The sequence below is a fragment of the Bombus pyrosoma genome, linkage group LG11, assembly GCF_014825855.1.
Source record: "Bombus pyrosoma isolate SC7728 linkage group LG11, ASM1482585v1, whole genome shotgun sequence".
NCBI lineage: Eukaryota > Metazoa > Arthropoda > Insecta > Hymenoptera > Apidae > Bombus > Bombus pyrosoma.
The window spans coordinates 16,019,418-16,036,231 of record NC_057780.1 but is presented as its reverse complement, the minus strand read 5'-3'; the positions used below and the strand labels follow the sequence as shown (position 1 = coordinate 16,036,231).

Genomic DNA, 16,814 nt, shown 5'->3' with positions numbered 1-16,814 from the left:
GAGAATAAGAGAATAAATTTTTCGATTTATCGATAGGATACGTTTGCCTCTGCTGAGTTTGCATAGAATGACAGTTCTACAGGCAAGTAGTGTGTAAGTATGTACAAGTGCTTATTTCACTGTCAATTAATCCACGTGATGATAAAAAATTTATGGTTATTTTTTTTTATTTTTTACGTTTCGTTTTCTCAGGCGCAACTCAGGCCATTCTGATTATCCACTTTTTTTACTTATGTCACCGACTGCGTATTATGGATAATAAAAGGAAACCGATTTGCCAAGATATATGTACTGATTGAAGACACCTAATGCAAAGTGATTCTTTCTTCACGCGGAATGACAGTGATTCACTGTAAGAAATTTTTTTGAAAGATTAAGAATATCGTGCATGTAACTTGTCACCGATCATTCTTTTTCACATTTCATATTTCAATATTTTAATATTTTCGATGAATTAGCTACAACAAAATTCTAAAATTACGTTGTACATTTCGTTTGAACGGATACCATTAATGGAATCGTATTTACCATTATCAGAAGTTGGATAGGAATGTTCATTCAATGACTTCAGAATTGGCGTAGCTAACATTAACGACGCAATGGAAAAATTTGCTATTGATTTGGACAAGGTTTTGGACGATTTCGAATTTAACGAAGGTAAAATTTATTTAGTTTCTTTTTATCTCTGTTTTAAATATACTCGAAATTCTATAAAGTTCCTAATCCTGGTTTTCTTGATAACTTTTTCTAAGTAGAATAATTTTTCTATTAAAACAATTTCAATTCTATAATTTCTTTTTTTATAAAAATTAATTTATAAATAACTTCGCTTTTTTTTTAAATAATTTCATGTCTGATAGAGATATTTTTATTTTTTGATACTGTTAATGTTACATATTTGTTAATATTAATATAATGAATACATATTTCAGACTGTGCAGAGCAAATAGCATCTGATAATCTTTCAACAAACAATGCGTCATCTTCTTCAGTTAAATGTAATCTAGAACCTTCAGCTTTAAAAGGTTATAATTATCTTCTAATAGAGCCTAAGAAAGCAAATAAAGAGTTTGATATTATATTACCTGTAGAAAGGCATAAAGACTTGCAACAAATAAATACAAAAAACAAATGTATTAATGAAAATGATATAGTTTCTGAGAATCTTAATTGTAGTACAGAACAGACAACAATAGAAAATACAGATGTAAATCAGTTTTATACACAAGAATGCACAAACGATAATAAGTCAATACAAAAACAATCTGTTCCATCTTATGATTCTGAACAGGTTTCTTTAGCAATATATAATGATATGTCGCAAAAGGTAATACAAAAACAACAAAATAGTAACAACAGCCCAAAGATTGACAATAGGTATGATAAGAAATTGAACCAGTCTAATCTGAAACCTAGTGTTAGCAATGTTTTCAGCAGTTTGAATGAGTACATTAATGCTCCACCTGGAAGTTCAGATTGCATTCATTCCATATTAAATGATTCAGAAATACAATCTGATTTAGAGACTAAGGTACCTCAGATAATTCAGAGCAGCGCTAAAGATAGTGATGAAAGTATACCACATAAACAGACAGTCGATATACCTGATACAACTAGAGAAATTCCTGTTTCAAGCTATCAGGATGCCACAATACCCATAATGGTAGAATTACCAATTACATATGAAACTAACATTAAAGAGGATGTAAAAAATGTTCATGTAACAAATTTCAAACCATTGGAAAGCAAAACAGACCTTCCTGAAAAAGTTGCTCTAAATGAAGCTTGTATTGAATTAAGTAATAAAGCAGAAATTAAAAATGACAAAATACATAACTATAATTCTGATAGGGTAGATCAGGAAAAAAATTCTATGCTTGAGTGTACTTATATACAAGATGGTTATTATGAAAATGAGTCTACAACACAATTGCAAGATAATGAAAGTAAATTAAGCATGGAAAATATTGGTACAAGTGAGGAACATAGGAGCAGCTTAAATTCAGTATGTAAGCCAATTGGATTTAGTAACATTGATAATTTATCAGAAGATGAATTGACCAAATATTTAGCCGAATTAGAAGAAGAGGAGAAATTAAGGGAAAGCTGCAATAAATATGAAAATATTACAAATACAGCACAGAATGTTTCTCAAGATCAAAAAGATGAAAATAAGCAAAATGTCCAAGTTTTCCCAGATACTTCTGTAGAATCTCGTAAAATGATAGAATCAGAATTAAATGAAAGGATAGAAAACATTTTAGTAACTGATTGTCAGGAAAAGGAAACAGATAAAGAATTATTAAATAATGCATTAATGAAGCAAAATGTACAACAATCTGATGATCGATTAAATGAAGAAAGATTAAATAAACACAAAGATATTTTAAGTAATCCAAGTGGTAAAGAATTAAAATTGTTGCATAGAGTTAATGTAGCTAAAGATGATAAAATGAAATTAGAAAATGAATGCGTGCCTGATACAAAAGATATTGAAGACAGCCAAGAACGTCCTACGTATAGTTTAAATATTAATCAAGGATCACTAAATGATGGCAGAACTGAGATACAATTAAAAGAGCAGAAAGGAAATTCTACGCAGTATAATCAAGCTTGTGAATTAAAAATGCCAAGCGATATTGATAATATTTCGGAAGAAAGAATTTCAACCACATCTGAGCTAAATACATTAATTGATATGACAAAACATAATGATGATGTAATATCTACGTCTGTGGATGTTTACACAAGACCAAATGTAAGTGATACTAGCAATGATTCAGAGAAGCCAGTACGTCCCCAAACATTGGATATTGTTTTATCAAACAATAGCACAGAACACCAAGTACTTGGTTCTACAAGTGATACACCATCTTATCAAGTTCAATCAGATACTGATGGTATAAAAGAGGAGCAAGGATCTTCGCCGGATATTTTAGAGAATTCTTTACCAGAATCTGGCTCAGTTCTGGGAAAACAACCACCATTCTGGGTTCCCGATAGCGATGCTCCTAGTTGCATGCTCTGTGATGTTAAGTTTACTGTTATCAAAAGACGACATCATTGTCGGGCATGCGGAAAAGTGTTATGTAATAAATGTTGTAATATGAAATATAAATTAGAATATCAAGGAAACATTGATTCACGCGTTTGTGTTTCTTGTTATCAGCTTCTTACTAAAGGTAACTTTTCTTCAATTTAATATTATTTGAATTATTTTAACATTTTTGTTTATAATATTCGGAAGTAAAATGTTTATCCTTTTAGCTGAAACAGAACAGGGTATAGGAGAATGGTCTTCTGGTTATTCCACATGTATGAATAATAATGATATCAATTCGCCCCAGGTATGTTAGATATAAATTATTTTATATGTATAGTGTTATGAATCTCTTTTTATGTGTAAATATATAAATTTTACTATTCTCTAAGAAATTGAGAAGAGTTCTTTAAGTATTACTCTTGTTTTATAACGGACTATTAACGATTTGTAGAACTGGTCAAAAAATATATGTATATTTATTTGATTAAATGTTTTTATCTTCGAATTGTTCTCTTACATTATTTTATATATTTTCGGTTTGTTTGTGTTCTAGATTTTGCATATTTGCATGTTTGGTTTGTTTATTCATGTTTTCGATTTATTTGTTTATATCGTCGTATTGACGAATTCTACAAAATGGGATTATGACACATTAATAATTGATGGTAACACTTCTGGAGCTCTCTTCACTGACACAAAGTATATACCGAGTAGCTTATCATATTTTTCATTTTAGTATAGCATTGAATAATTACTTTCAATTGTTTATAATCTTTTGTTTCATTAATTTGATTCAGTTGTTTACAAAAATAGCAATATGAGCTATTATACTACTAAATCTTTGATTGTGATTTCTACTACATTCTTATGAATGTTAATATTTAATAAAAATTTTTGTTTATTAATTTCCTAATTTCTATTGAAAACAACTTGCAATGGAATCTTGTAAGACTCATTAATCTCCTACATTTCTTCAATTTTTATTACGTTATTTTTTCCTTTTTAATTTGTAAATATTTTGTTGAATTTACTAATTCAGAATAAATGTACAAATTAAATTTAGAAGAAGCTTTTCACTTTATCAATTAATTTAAATTAATTGTGAATTAGTATGAGTTTTATGACCACCTATAACAACTTGTTGAATACTTCTTTCTTGTTAGAATAAATTTATATGAGAAGATACTAATTTGATATAAAAGCTTGATATTTTTCAACTAAAAATAAATGTTCACTGTTTAAAATTTTTTCTTAGATCATTTAGGTAATAAATTCATAGTAATGTATTTTACCTGTTTGTATTATGTTCTTTGTACATTATGAATGTTTCTTATTTCTTTTGCCATGCATTGCAAATATAAGGCATGTGTTCGAACTGTAGTATTTTTGTGAAAAGTGACTTGTTTGCTTCTTACTTTAATAGTAATTAATATCCAGTAAATACGAAAGATTTCTTATAGTTTGCATTAATTCAGTTGTACAAATTTATTAACAAATAGTTGCTTGAAATATTACATTAAAATTTTGTTAAACATATATATCCTTTGTCATTTTATTTATCTTACTGCTGATAGTGCTTGTTTGTCTTATTTAAGCTTTTTGTGAATTTTTCAAAGCAAACAAATTCTTTTTTAAAGTTAATATTTTTAAGACAAGATAAGATTTTTAAGATATTTAGTGAAACATAATTTCATTATATTGAAACATAATTAAAATACAATTAACAGAAAAGTACTGATATTTTATGTGCATGGCTTGTGTTTGCTGGATAAAGAAATAAATGTGAATGTTAGGAGTATTCGACAAATGGTTATAGGGGAGACAGCCTAATCCAAATAATCCCATGGAGTACTGTTCAACTATACCACCCTTGCAACAGTTAGCTGGCGGCTTGCCTCCACCTCCTACGGTTATGGTACCCGTTGGAGTCCTTAAAAGGGAAGATGGTACAAAGAGTCGGCCTGAAATTTCAAAATCTGTTATGTTCAGTGATGGTGAGTGAAGGTCATAAATATTATGTTATTTAGATTTATTTAAATCAAAAGAAATGCATTGCTAATGAATTTGTCTTTATTGAAAGTTAATATTTCAGTTTTTATATGCCTTACAAATATGTAATTTGGTTTATCAAAAAAATTATTTTTGTTGATATATTAGAACTATGCTTCTGGCTGCAGATAACTGTATAATATTTAACACTTAATGCTTAATATATATTATTCAAATCTACAACAACTTTATGTAATAACTCTTTACACTTTACTCTTAACGTACCTCATTATAATATTTTTAGTTCTTTGAGTTAAAGTTACACTCCTCTGCCCAAGTTATTATATTTTACTTTTCACCTCCTTCAAATATTTCACCCTTACGCTGGACCTGTTCCTTCCTGTTTGTTTTGGTTTTATGCACCTCTAACTAAAACACAGGAATAAGGCCTGGCTGTGACCTGACAGAACTAGACATGTCGTGGGATTTGAAACCACCATACCGGAAATCTGGTAGTAAGAGAATACCAACACCTGGCTCATCTGCACCAAGTACGTCTGTCAAGAAACAGAACCTACCACGTTTTGACCCAAATACAGAAAGTTATGTGCCACAAGACCCTAATGCGCTTCCACCAACAGTAACGATACATAAAGGACGTAAGTAATAATATTATTTACAGGATAGTAGTTCTATGTTAATGTTGTATTACATAAATATGTTCAAATATATAAATCAGAGGTATCATATCATGCTGTAACGGACGAGAATCTTCTATACAAAACGCTGAAAAATGAATGCGAACCACCTGTTATGTTTGCGATTAATCGAAATCTCTATGCGTATGTCAAAATAGTAACTTGTAAGTATAAATTAAAGGTGCGTATAATTTCAGATATTATACAATTATTAATAAATTCATTATTTGTAGTAAATTGTTGTGTTAATAAAACATGTTGGAATGTAACTTCGAAAGGATTGGATTGCGTCGGACAAGATGAAATTATACTATTAATCGAGGTACTACCTGATGAAACCCGGGTTCCTAAGGATCTGCTCCTTTTTATTAACCAATTACGTCTCGAAGCTATGAAAGGTATTATTTATATTCTACATTAATTAATTTACAATGCTACGTTACTTTGATTTCATGCAGGAAACATTGTGTCCGAATTGGGATTTTTAATATACCAGGGAGGAAATTTCTTGGATTCTCGGGAACACGCAGGGTTCTTGTTTATTCGACAAACATCGCAATGCTTGCAAAAAATTATATTACCTCCTGGCCCGTACCTATTTGGCCTCCTAGTTCACAGGTTTGTTTTTTTTAAGGTATAATGCAAATTTAATGGCTATTGAAAATGGATCAATTTGCTATCTTGATATCTATAGGTGGGAAACACCATGGGCGAAAGTATTTCCGTTACGCCTTGTCTTACGATTGGGCGCAGAATATCGTTATTATCCGTGCCCGTTGTTCTCGGTTCGGTTTCGGGATGCATTATACTTTGAAATAGGACATACAGTTATGAAGGTTTTAGCTGACTTCAGAAATTTTGCGTACACGTTACCAAGTGTGAGGGGTCTAACAATTCACTTAAGAAACAGAATGACGGATGTAATGTTTCCGAGAAATCGATACGATCAAGTGATCAAAGGTTTAAATAATTCGAATGATCACGTATTAGCATACGCTTCAAATTTTAGTATCGCTGCTGACTCACATTTAGTCTGTATACAAACTAACACCGGTGATGAAAGCACTTATCAAACGCAAGCGATAAGTATCAATAATAATCCAAGAACAAGTACGTATTCGATTTTTACTTATTTATGCATTTATTTGAATATTTTGAAAGTAATTGTTCATTCGATACAGTAACAGGTACTAGTTTTATCGTGATTAACGGAGCATTGAAATCATCGATGGGTTTGTCAGCGAAATCTAGCATAGTTGAGGATGGATTAATGGTAGAAATAATGCCAGAGAAAATGGAAGCCTTGAAAGCAGCTCTAAAAAATATGCAAGACTTTTCGATCGGATGCGGTCGACAAGGAGCACCCGAGCCGGATGAAACAGTGAACATAAAGTGGGTCGATAATGACTTGCAATTCAATGTAGGGTAAGTGTTACTATAATGATTATTTATAATCATCTATTTAAGTCTATGTTGCGTGTTTTCAGGGTAAAAAGTCCTATTGATAGACGACCTATGGATGGTATTCCTTCAATCCGAATACACAATGGTATTGATTATAAAGGAACGAGTAGATTTATACGATGGACAGAAGTATTTATCATTAATGTACGTTTAGAAAAAAATATGATATAAATTCTGAATTGTTTATTATATTTATAATATATGACATAGAATATTATCTTTTTAAAGTCCGATGATCATCCGAATGGTGTTCATGATCCGGTGGATATAAATAAATTATCAGGAAATATAGCGAAAGCAACATGTACAGCCTTAGTGAAGTTATTGGACTTATTAGCCAATGCTGGTTTAACAAAGCTTGGTGTAAGAACAACTATTCATCCTGACAATGTAAGTTTAATGTGACAATTTATAAGCTTCTTTTATGAAGTGTGAAAAAATAATCAGATTTTAGTAATTTAAAATAATTTCTTTGAAAAGAGAAATATAATAAAATTATAATTATAATAATACTAGGTTGGTTATGAAGCCGGTAGCGAAGGTATGAAATTGCCTCCAATCTACATGAAGAGTTTAGACAACGAATTAATTCAAGTTCTGCATAAAGCAGCGCAAAGTAGTCAAGATACGCATATTGTGCTTGAATTAATTTTTTACATACTCGATGATTGAAACCTCGTTCCGTTCGCTCCTGTTTTGTTAACGATTTTATTAATATAATATAGTAGAAATATAAAGTTCGTGATGTTCGCACACGACTGAAATGTATAATTAAAAACTCGTGGAACCACTAAAAAATAGATCTTTTGAGCGGAAAATATTTTCTATCTAAATACTATCCATCTATAATGATACACAAAAACAGCGCTTATATTATAAAACTATATCGAATCATATTTGAGTATAATTATAACAGAGAGAAATTATAAAATTTAAAGTTAAATAGATAATGAAATTTGTTTTAAATTGTATTAGCTTTAATCTTTTGGAACTCAAATTTGTTTGCTTTATATGAGGAAAGAACATTGATATCACAATTTTTGTATATCACATATATATATATATATATACATACAAATTTTATAAAAAAGAAATATCGATGGAAAATTTTTTGCGACTAAAATCAAAATGAAGTACCATTATTTGTTATTGTGTAAATATATCTGTTTTGTTGTTATTCGTGTAATATGTGTATAATGATAGTTAATAGTACTTTTCTGTCAAAAGAGTATTAAAAATATTAATGTAATAAACTGAAAGATTCTTATTTATCTTTCCATAATTTAATAAGAACAAAATCTTAAATTGTAAGAATTCTTTAACAAAATAGTTTTTAACATTTCAAATTAATTTTCTTTTTTATATATGTACGTTAAATATTATTAAATACTGATAGAAATGATACAAATAATGATACGATGATGAGATGCAAATTGTTGTATTTTGAATAATTAATCAAGGACTTAAGGTTTAAAACTAAATATTGTGACTATGATAAAAGAAATTGCGTAATTTGGTTCAATATAATTTATACATTGCAGGTAAGAAATTGACTCAGGAAATTTCCTCATATTTGTTTAATTTTTAATAATGTTCAAATTTTATCAAATTTTGTAACTTTTACGTTAGGTGAAATTTTTGTACTTTGATGTTGATCTTAGCAGGGAAATAAATGATATGATATGATATTTCAATAGAAAGAATTAAATATGGGAATATTTATGACACGAATATTGATAATAGTAACTACTAATAATAATTTGTAAATATGTATGTATGATAGCTGAAATATGTAAGTTTGTTTTATTGTCAAAGCATACATTTTGTTTATGAAAATAGTTAACAATAATCAATAGATAAAACATTCTTTTGACTTATAATATAGTATTTTTGTGATTTAGTCTGTAAATTTTTTTTCTTTGCTCTATCTTGTAATGTTTTAGAAGTTAGATTGAATCTTTATAATTTGATGTTTCGGTATCGCACGGTATTGAAACATATTGAAATACTAGAAATTTATAATAACGTTTAGTTTCAATTAGCAAGATAGTGAATAACACATACTTCTATATTGTTGTAAGCAATGTGATTATCGACATATATAAATGTTTATATTTGTTATTAAAAATTTGGAAAAAGAAAATCCACATATTTTAAGAGTGCAGAATTTTATTTTTTATTGCTTGTATTGTAAGATTGTCTAAAAAGCTGTTTAACATGATAAAAATGGAATATAGAAATTAAGAGTATAGTTGCAACAAATTTACTTGACTGCAAGGAATTGTATACAGTAGTTTTAAAATATGTAATTTGTTAATGTAGCATGCAGATCAAGTTGACAAAAAAGCTAAAATTTGTAATTCGCAATAGAAAATGATGTAAATAAATAAAGAAAATATTGTGTGGGTAACGTTTTCGTGTTCATATTTTTATCACGTTTAAAAGGGAATGAACGTTAGCATATATAAGAACCTATCAAAGTAGGGATCTCTACCCTGTTCGGTTGCTATTTAACATATATAAGAACCTATGTATTTAAGTTTAAAGCTATAGATCTGCTCTGTTTGTTTGCATACTAGCATAGACAAAAACCTATTGAGTTCCATTCTACAAGAACCTATTTAATTGTACGGTCATACGGAAAAGTTTATATCTACTTTCCTATCCAAAATAGACAAGTATGAGAATGGCAAAATCGCGCAATAATGAAACTAATTGTAAGTTACTTAAGAAAGAGAAATTAATTGTTTACTACAACTTTTTTTAGAGAAGAAAAGAGAACATTCCTTTTCAAATGGTAATGGATCAGTGGAATGATGCAATAATCTTAATATATTTTTTATACACGATAATGTTTTAGATTTAACATTAATTCTTGACACTTGGCATGTTAATTGTACTGGCATGATTTTTTTTTCATCGTTGGCATGGAACCACATATTCTTTTTCCTTAGTACGTATTAATTCCGATTCCTGCTGACCGCGGAAACTCTCATATTCGTAAGGTAAGGCAAAATGATCACTATGAAGTCAGCCCAGAGAACATTCGTGTTCCAAATTCCACAGTTTCTGAAGAATCAATTCGTACAATGATTCTAGGAGTATTCGAAGGAAAGCTTTCCGTTAAAGCTGAGGGAGATTCGCGCCCGAGAAGACATAAAAAAAGAAGGGCGAAAGTCTCAAGAATCAAAGGGAAAAACGAAGAGTAGTTAGAATTTTTTCGAAGGCAGAAATTTACATTTCAATAATACAAATGTCTGACTCAAACGTTTTGGATGGTTTTCCTTTATAGGATGGTTTATTTGTATAGGGATACACATACATATTAAGTATATCTAATTTTCGCAACCAATATTGACATAATTTTCTATAATTTTAAAAATAATTTTTTTGGTAGAGTATTCTGATTGGCTATTTTTTAAACTTTCGTTGAAAAATTTCGTATTTTCGTTTCATTTTTCACAATCTTTCTCCTATTTTTTCGTCATTCTTTCACTGAATACCAAATGAGAAGTATCATTTGTTTTTAATATAATGTGAAATGTTCATTTTAATATAATCCTTCGAATTTTAGAAAATCAAAATTCATGGAATTAATAATTTTGAGTCAGTAATGAATGAAAGATGGATAAAATGCGTGGTTAGTTTCGTGGTTACATATATATGTCGTTACGCTTTCATGTCGTTCTTGTAACTCATTTGAATCGTGATTCCACTTAAGTTACTCTATTCAGACATCAGCGTCGTTCAACCGACGGTTGTCCCGTATCATCGCGCGCTGCCGTATATCGAGAGTTTACTTTAGAAGTTAACAAAAATAATAAAACTCCCGATAACTTCCGAATAGTTCTTAGAGTTTATTTAACATGGTATTTTTTAAAATGATCCATACATAATGCTACATCGCAGACATCGCATTTAAAAACTGTCTCTTTTCGAACTAACATAGATAAGCACATAACGCATTGTTTTGATGTTTTCCTTCCTCTTTTTACTGTTGGAGGTAATCGTATAGGAAAATGCCGGCCAGTATATCGCGTTAATGAATCATTGATAGATGATGCCTCTCTTACTCTTACGTTTGCTAAGTATTTTTCAATAATTTCTTCGGCTAATCTTTGCTTGTAGATAGGGAAAGCTCGACCTTTTTTATTGTTTTTAAAATTATATAACTCTTTAGTAACATCATATTTATAAAGTAAAAAATATTTTTTATAGCCTTTTTTAAGTAGATACAAACTTTTCCGTAGAACCATACAATTAAATAGGTTATTGTAGCACGGAACTCAATAGGTTTTTGTCCAGTGCTGCTAGTGTGCAACCAAATAGGGCAGATCCCTAACTTTAAGCTTAAATACATAGGTTCTTGTATATGCTAAATTGCAACCAAACAGGGTAGATCCCTACTTTTATAGGTTCTTGTATATGTTAACTTTCGTTTCCTTCAGCACTTGGTCGCGTGGTGCAGCACTAGTCCGGGAACAACCAGGAGCATAAGCATGAACACTCTCATTTCCTCTCTGTTAATATTAGGAGTATCGCGAAGACGATTCTACATACAACGGGAGTGCCGGTGCATGAGTGTTTAGTGATCAATGAACTCAGCGTTGCTGTATATTGGGGCGTGCTGCCACGGGTCTTATTAAACCGGCAAACGTATGTACGAGAGAATCCAACATTTTCTGTTGCTTCATAATGTAGTTTGATTGATTCTTTCCCTTTAAAGATCCTAGGCCCCGCCTTTTTCTCTTCGTATCACTTCTCGTATATTTAAGATGCATCACTATGGATCTTTTATTTCTCATTTCTTAAGACAATTTAAATTGATTTATCTATTTATTTCAATTGGAAATTCATGTCTCATAGAAGAAATTTAATAGCGGAGTACAGTCGACAAAACTATAGTTCAGAATATCGGTATCTATTTGAATGTTAAGATCATTAATTGATCGACAAATCAACACTTTCAACCCTTTTAACTACAGCCAATCTCTTAACGTATTCCATTAGCACTGTTCGATTAGTAGTATAATCGGTATAATCATAGTCTTGACGTAACATCGTAACATCGTAACTTCTCAGTAAGATACTTCTAGAGTGGATTGTCGAATAATAAGTCAATAACACTTACATTTAGCACACATCATCGTCGTAAGTTATGTAAACAAACGTTAATAATTTTTTTGAAATTATATAGCATAAGTAGGATCGACCGATCGCTTTTTGTATAAACCATAATATTTGACTTTTGATATTTTTGAGTACACTTCTCTCGTCTTCATAACGTTACATCTTTCGCACTTTCTCAAGAATTTTAAACGATCCGATGTAATCTGTATAAGATTTCACGATACTGCGTAGATACAGGATTACTTTGAGATTGAGAGGATAGAGAAAAATTTCGTGTATCTTTTTCGTGGAAATGTTTCTTGCTTAATTATTTGTACTGCATGTTGTCAATGTTAATGTAATATTTACTCGAAAGATATATTATATTTAATTCAATCTGTTTTTTGTTAGAAACAGTAAGTAAATATACTTCTGTTTAAGTAAATATACTTAATGTCTTGTTACAGATGACAATGTAATAGTGAATTATAAATCAAATTTTCCATAAGGAAATAAATTATAGATGGTCATTCTACAGTTTACAGTAGATGACTGAAAATGAATGATATAGAAAGCATAAGCATGAAAGGCAGTGGAGGATCTAAGATGCCTCATAGTCATTCGACTCCTGCAGGTGTGGATGGAGGTAGTAGAACTCCTCCTACAACACCTAGAAAAGCTGGTAAAATGCTTGCTGTTCGTGTGCAGATGTTGGATGATACAATTACAATGTTTCAAGTTCAGGTAATTTTTATAATAGTTTCATGAAATGGTTCTGTTCATTGGCGAGGTAGTTACAAATGTAAGACACAAAATATTAAAAGTGACATGCTTTCATTTCAAGTTTACACTGAGCCAAATATATCATAACTGCTTCTATAACTAATGCAAAATATCTTTAAATATTAACATATATGAAATAAATATTAAAAATTATATTAAATTGATTTTGTAATGAGAAGTAAGTCAATTATATATCTTTAGTCACATGTTCAACTAATCAGTATTTTAATGTAATTACTAAACTAATTTAATATAAAATCACTGTATGAGATATATGCCATAATGTCTAAGAATAGAAAGGAGTTCTTTTTCAGTTTGATGTATTTTTTATTGATAAAACTATAACAGTGTTTTCTATTTTTAAATATTTTTATAAATTATTGTTTATCATTGTATTTATTTGATAACAAAAAATCATTTACTTTATGCTATCTACGCATATAATACTTCTAAATGAATAATTGGAGCAGATAATTGGTGATACTATATTGCATGGAGTAAATGTATTGATGTATTGATTATTCATAAAATATATATATGGTGCATCTAAAGCATATTTTCAGTTGTCTTAGAGAGTAATTTAAAGTGTGATAACTTTATTTTGAAATATCTGACATTGGAAACTTTTTGCGATCAAAGTAATTAGGCTTGTACTATTTTAAGTTTATTTAAATTTTAGGCAAAAGCTTTAGGCAGAGTGTTATTTGATCAAGTTTGCAAACAGCTACATCTTTTGGAAGCTGATTATTTTGGTTTGGAGTACCAGGAACCTAATGGAACAAAAGTAAGAAGCTGATAAATATGTGTTGTTAAATAATTTGTATATACAATTTTGATATTTACCAATATTATTTATTTGCAGTATTGGTTAGATTTAGAGAAGCCGGTTTGTAGACAAGTTGGACTATCACTAATAGATCCCATATTAAGATTTTGCGTTAAATTTTATACACCTGATCCAGCACAATTAGAAGAAGAGTTTACAAGATATCTATTTTGTCTTCAAATTAAACGGGATTTAGCCCAAGGTCTATTACAATGCAATGATAATACGGCAGCTTTGATGGCGAGTTATATTGTGCAGGGTAATAATAATTCATTTCAGAATTATATAAATGAAAATGAATTAAAAAGTAGAATAGTTTTACAACAAATGATTAATTATTTTAGCCGAGTGTGGAGATTATGTGATAGAGGATTATCCAGATCATACGTATTTGTCAACTTATAAATTTGTGCCTCATCAAGATCAAGAACTAGAGCGTCGTATTATGGAAAATCATAAAAAACACGCGTAAGATATTTTCCAATTAACTTTGTTCAAATATGTATAAAGTTTCAATGTCCTGAAAATGTTACGTTTTGTAAACAGAGGCCAATCACCGGCAGAAGCAGATCTCAATCTGCTGGAAACAGCACGTCGCTGTGAATTGTACGGGATGAAAATGCATCCAGCTAAAGTAAGTATCGCAAGATATGACTTATGCTATGCTTGAGTATGTAATCGTTGTTGCATTTCATTTGTTATCGAAGGATCACGAGGGTGTACCGTTGAATCTGGCTGTGGCACATATGGGGATAGTAGTCTTTCAAAATTTCACCAAAATAAATACGTTCAGTTGGGCTAAAATCAGGAAAATCAGCTTTAAAAGGAAACGATTCTTAATTAAACTTCATCCAGAGGGTTACGTAAGTGTATTATATTCCGTTCAAATAATGTCGAAACGAATCCTCGAAGAACCGGGTTTGAAAATTAACTATTTCGCGCAACGGTTATAGGGTTATTACAAGGATACCGTGGAATTCTTTTTCGAAGGACGCAACGAATGTAAAAATTTTTGGAAAAAATGCGTAGAGAATCATGGATTTTTCCGTTGTTCGGTGGTCAAACGAGTGGTACGACAAAAAACACGAGTTCTCAGTCGTGGCTCGTCATTTAGGTATGCGCGTTTGCGCTAAAAACATTCCATATTATGTTATGCGTATAAAATGTATAAGCCATGTAAGCCGATTTAATGAAATTTCCTGATATTGCGTTATTAGGTACAGCGGGAAAACTCAGAAGCAAATCGTGGAATTCGTTCGGGACAATTACGTGAAGAGGCAAACGTTTCAAAGGTAAGTTGGATTAGCAGCGCGAAATGTCGTTCTATGATTGAATCAATTCTTGGATACACTAGTAATGTGTAGCTAGTGCATGCGTATCGTTATGTACTGTCCCCTTTTAATGCTGGTTTTATACCATTGAGATATATTTTAATTAACGAGCGCACTAATCTTGCGTGGGTAAGACGGGAGGTGGCACGGTCTTGCTTTTGCCGGGACATTAATTGGTATTTATCATGTCTATCGTTGTTCCAATTTTAAGTAGAACGAAGTGTTTACTCTATTCGTTTTGTACTTTCGTGTGTCAGTGTTGCCTGTTCGGACAGGGGTGGCGGGGAGTCAGGCTCACCATCAGGCACGATAACCCGAATGATCAATGTACCCTATTTTTGATAGTGTGGTCACTAATTCTCGTCGTTGTAACACCTAATGATACACACTGCAAAGTTACCATACTTCACTGTCCCGATCGAATCTTTACCAATCAGATATTTCTCCATCGTAGTAGCCTACTCTACAATAGAGCATAGAGATTACGTACTTCCTTTATAATAATTTCATCCTTGTACATACAGTTAACAGGTATACATGATTTTTTATCACGCAATTTCGATGTACAATCAGATAACATTACTAAATAATGCGCTATTAGAGCGAAAAGCATCGTGTTTCACCGATAGATTCATCGCCGTTTGTGTGCACATTTTTATCGAATATCTCCGTGTGTGCGATAATTGAGCATGCGAAGATAACGAGTACTCGTGCGCAGATCCTTTACGCGTAGCATTAACAATAGTTTGCGTGCAAAAATATAACTAGTTTACAAAATCATTGAATTTTGAATGTAAAACTGTAAGCACAGGATGTAGGAAAATTATTAAATGCAATGAGAGCAAATGTTTAGGTGATAATGGAGGGGATTTTTAACGATGATGTGGTATCTTGTGTATAAAGGATAGTTTTCATACGATTGCTTGTTAACATTGCTATTATTACCATTATTTGACTCGTACATTTTCTGTTTAACTCAATGTACTATTTTATCGTTTTGAGGGCATACTTGATTATTCGAACATTGTTGTTTTACCGCGATCGTGATATTGGTTGCGATATAAGGCTAGCAAGGGTAGCATATGTATTAAAGGAACATTTATGAGAGAGAGAGACAAAGAGATTTAAAAAGAAAAGGAGACCCTTGAAACGATAATGGTTAACCGAGTAAGCGTAACGAGAAAGCTACTATTTTACAAGAGATGATAGGGAGGTGGAAAAAAAAATGCGAAAAATATTAGTTAGTTCTGGACAGGCTTGGCATTTGGTAGCCTAAGTCTGATGCTGAACTTGACTCTCTCTTGCTCGCAGGTCCAATTCGTTCCGGCAGACTAGCGGTGGTAGGGCATTGCAGGGCTTGGAGGGGGGAGGCTATCGTGGGGCCACTCCAAGCAGCTCCCTTATGGGCAGCTCCAGCATCTCTGCCCACCCCCTCCTGCCCCTCGGCGATCCTGGTATGTACCATGACCGACACCAACCTCCACGAGAAACGCTTTCTTTTTCATACCCCCGCTCTTTGCCTCTGTTTCGTTTTTTTTGTTTTTTCTTTTTAAAAGATCAGTTTCTCTCGA

The 16,814-nt window shown here is 31.2% G+C and overlaps 2 protein-coding genes across 14 annotated transcripts in view; both read left to right on the top strand.

The window, feature by feature from the left end:
• Positions 1-25: 25 nt before the first annotated feature.
• Positions 26-9,604, top strand: LOC122573183 (zinc finger FYVE domain-containing protein 9). Of its 7 annotated transcripts, none has more exons than XM_043739233.1 (15): positions 26-93; positions 193-352; positions 583-657; positions 933-3,182; positions 3,268-3,347; positions 4,860-5,037; positions 5,473-5,691; positions 5,772-5,894; positions 5,964-6,128; positions 6,189-6,348; positions 6,425-6,840; positions 6,912-7,155; positions 7,218-7,338; positions 7,423-7,584; positions 7,711-9,604. In XM_043739233.1, exons 2-15 carry the CDS (start codon positions 337-339, stop codon positions 7,864-7,866), a joined length of 4,365 nt encoding a protein of 1,454 aa, XP_043595168.1. In that variant the 5' UTR covers positions 26-93; positions 193-336; the 3' UTR covers positions 7,867-9,604. The 7 variants fall into 7 exon arrangements, with proteins under 7 accessions (XP_043595168.1, XP_043595174.1, XP_043595173.1 ...); XM_043739239.1 differs by having other exon boundaries at positions 37-93; positions 4,923-5,037; positions 5,500-5,691; XM_043739238.1 differs by having other exon boundaries at positions 37-93; positions 4,923-5,037.
• Positions 9,605-11,683: 2,079 nt separating this feature from the next.
• Positions 11,684-16,814, top strand: part of LOC122573138 (FERM, ARHGEF and pleckstrin domain-containing protein 1-like) — a 28,710-nt gene continuing 23,579 nt past the window's right edge. Inside the window, exons 1-10 of one of the 7 annotated variants that reach the window (XM_043739141.1) lie at positions 11,684-11,850; positions 12,771-13,047; positions 13,766-13,870; positions 13,949-14,171; positions 14,257-14,380; positions 14,459-14,546; positions 14,620-14,775; positions 14,866-15,026; positions 15,130-15,204; positions 16,555-16,697. In XM_043739141.1, coding sequence (XP_043595076.1) covers positions 12,862-13,047; positions 13,766-13,870; positions 13,949-14,171; positions 14,257-14,380; positions 14,459-14,546; positions 14,620-14,775; positions 14,866-15,026; positions 15,130-15,204; positions 16,555-16,697 — 1,261 coding nt within the window. In that variant the 5' untranslated portion in view covers positions 11,684-11,850; positions 12,771-12,861. Of the gene's footprint in view, positions 11,851-12,248; positions 12,452-12,514; positions 12,662-12,770; positions 13,048-13,765; positions 13,871-13,948; positions 14,172-14,256; positions 14,381-14,458; positions 14,547-14,619; positions 14,776-14,865; positions 15,027-15,129; positions 15,205-16,554; positions 16,698-16,814 lie in introns of those variants that run through there. The other 6 variants (XM_043739140.1, XM_043739135.1, XM_043739136.1 and 3 more) reach the window with 6 other exon arrangements.

What these genes read in the sequence shown, in the direction of transcription:
- LOC122573183 (XM_043739233.1), top strand. An exon ending in ATCTGTTATGTTCAGTGATG is followed by an intron (nt 5,038 to 5,472) that starts GTGAGTGAAGGT and finishes ACTAAAACACAG; the next exon opens with GAATAAGGCCTGGCTGTGAC. An exon ending in AGTAACGATACATAAAGGAC is followed by an intron (nt 5,692 to 5,771) that starts GTAAGTAATAAT and finishes TATATAAATCAG; the next exon opens with AGGTATCATATCATGCTGTA.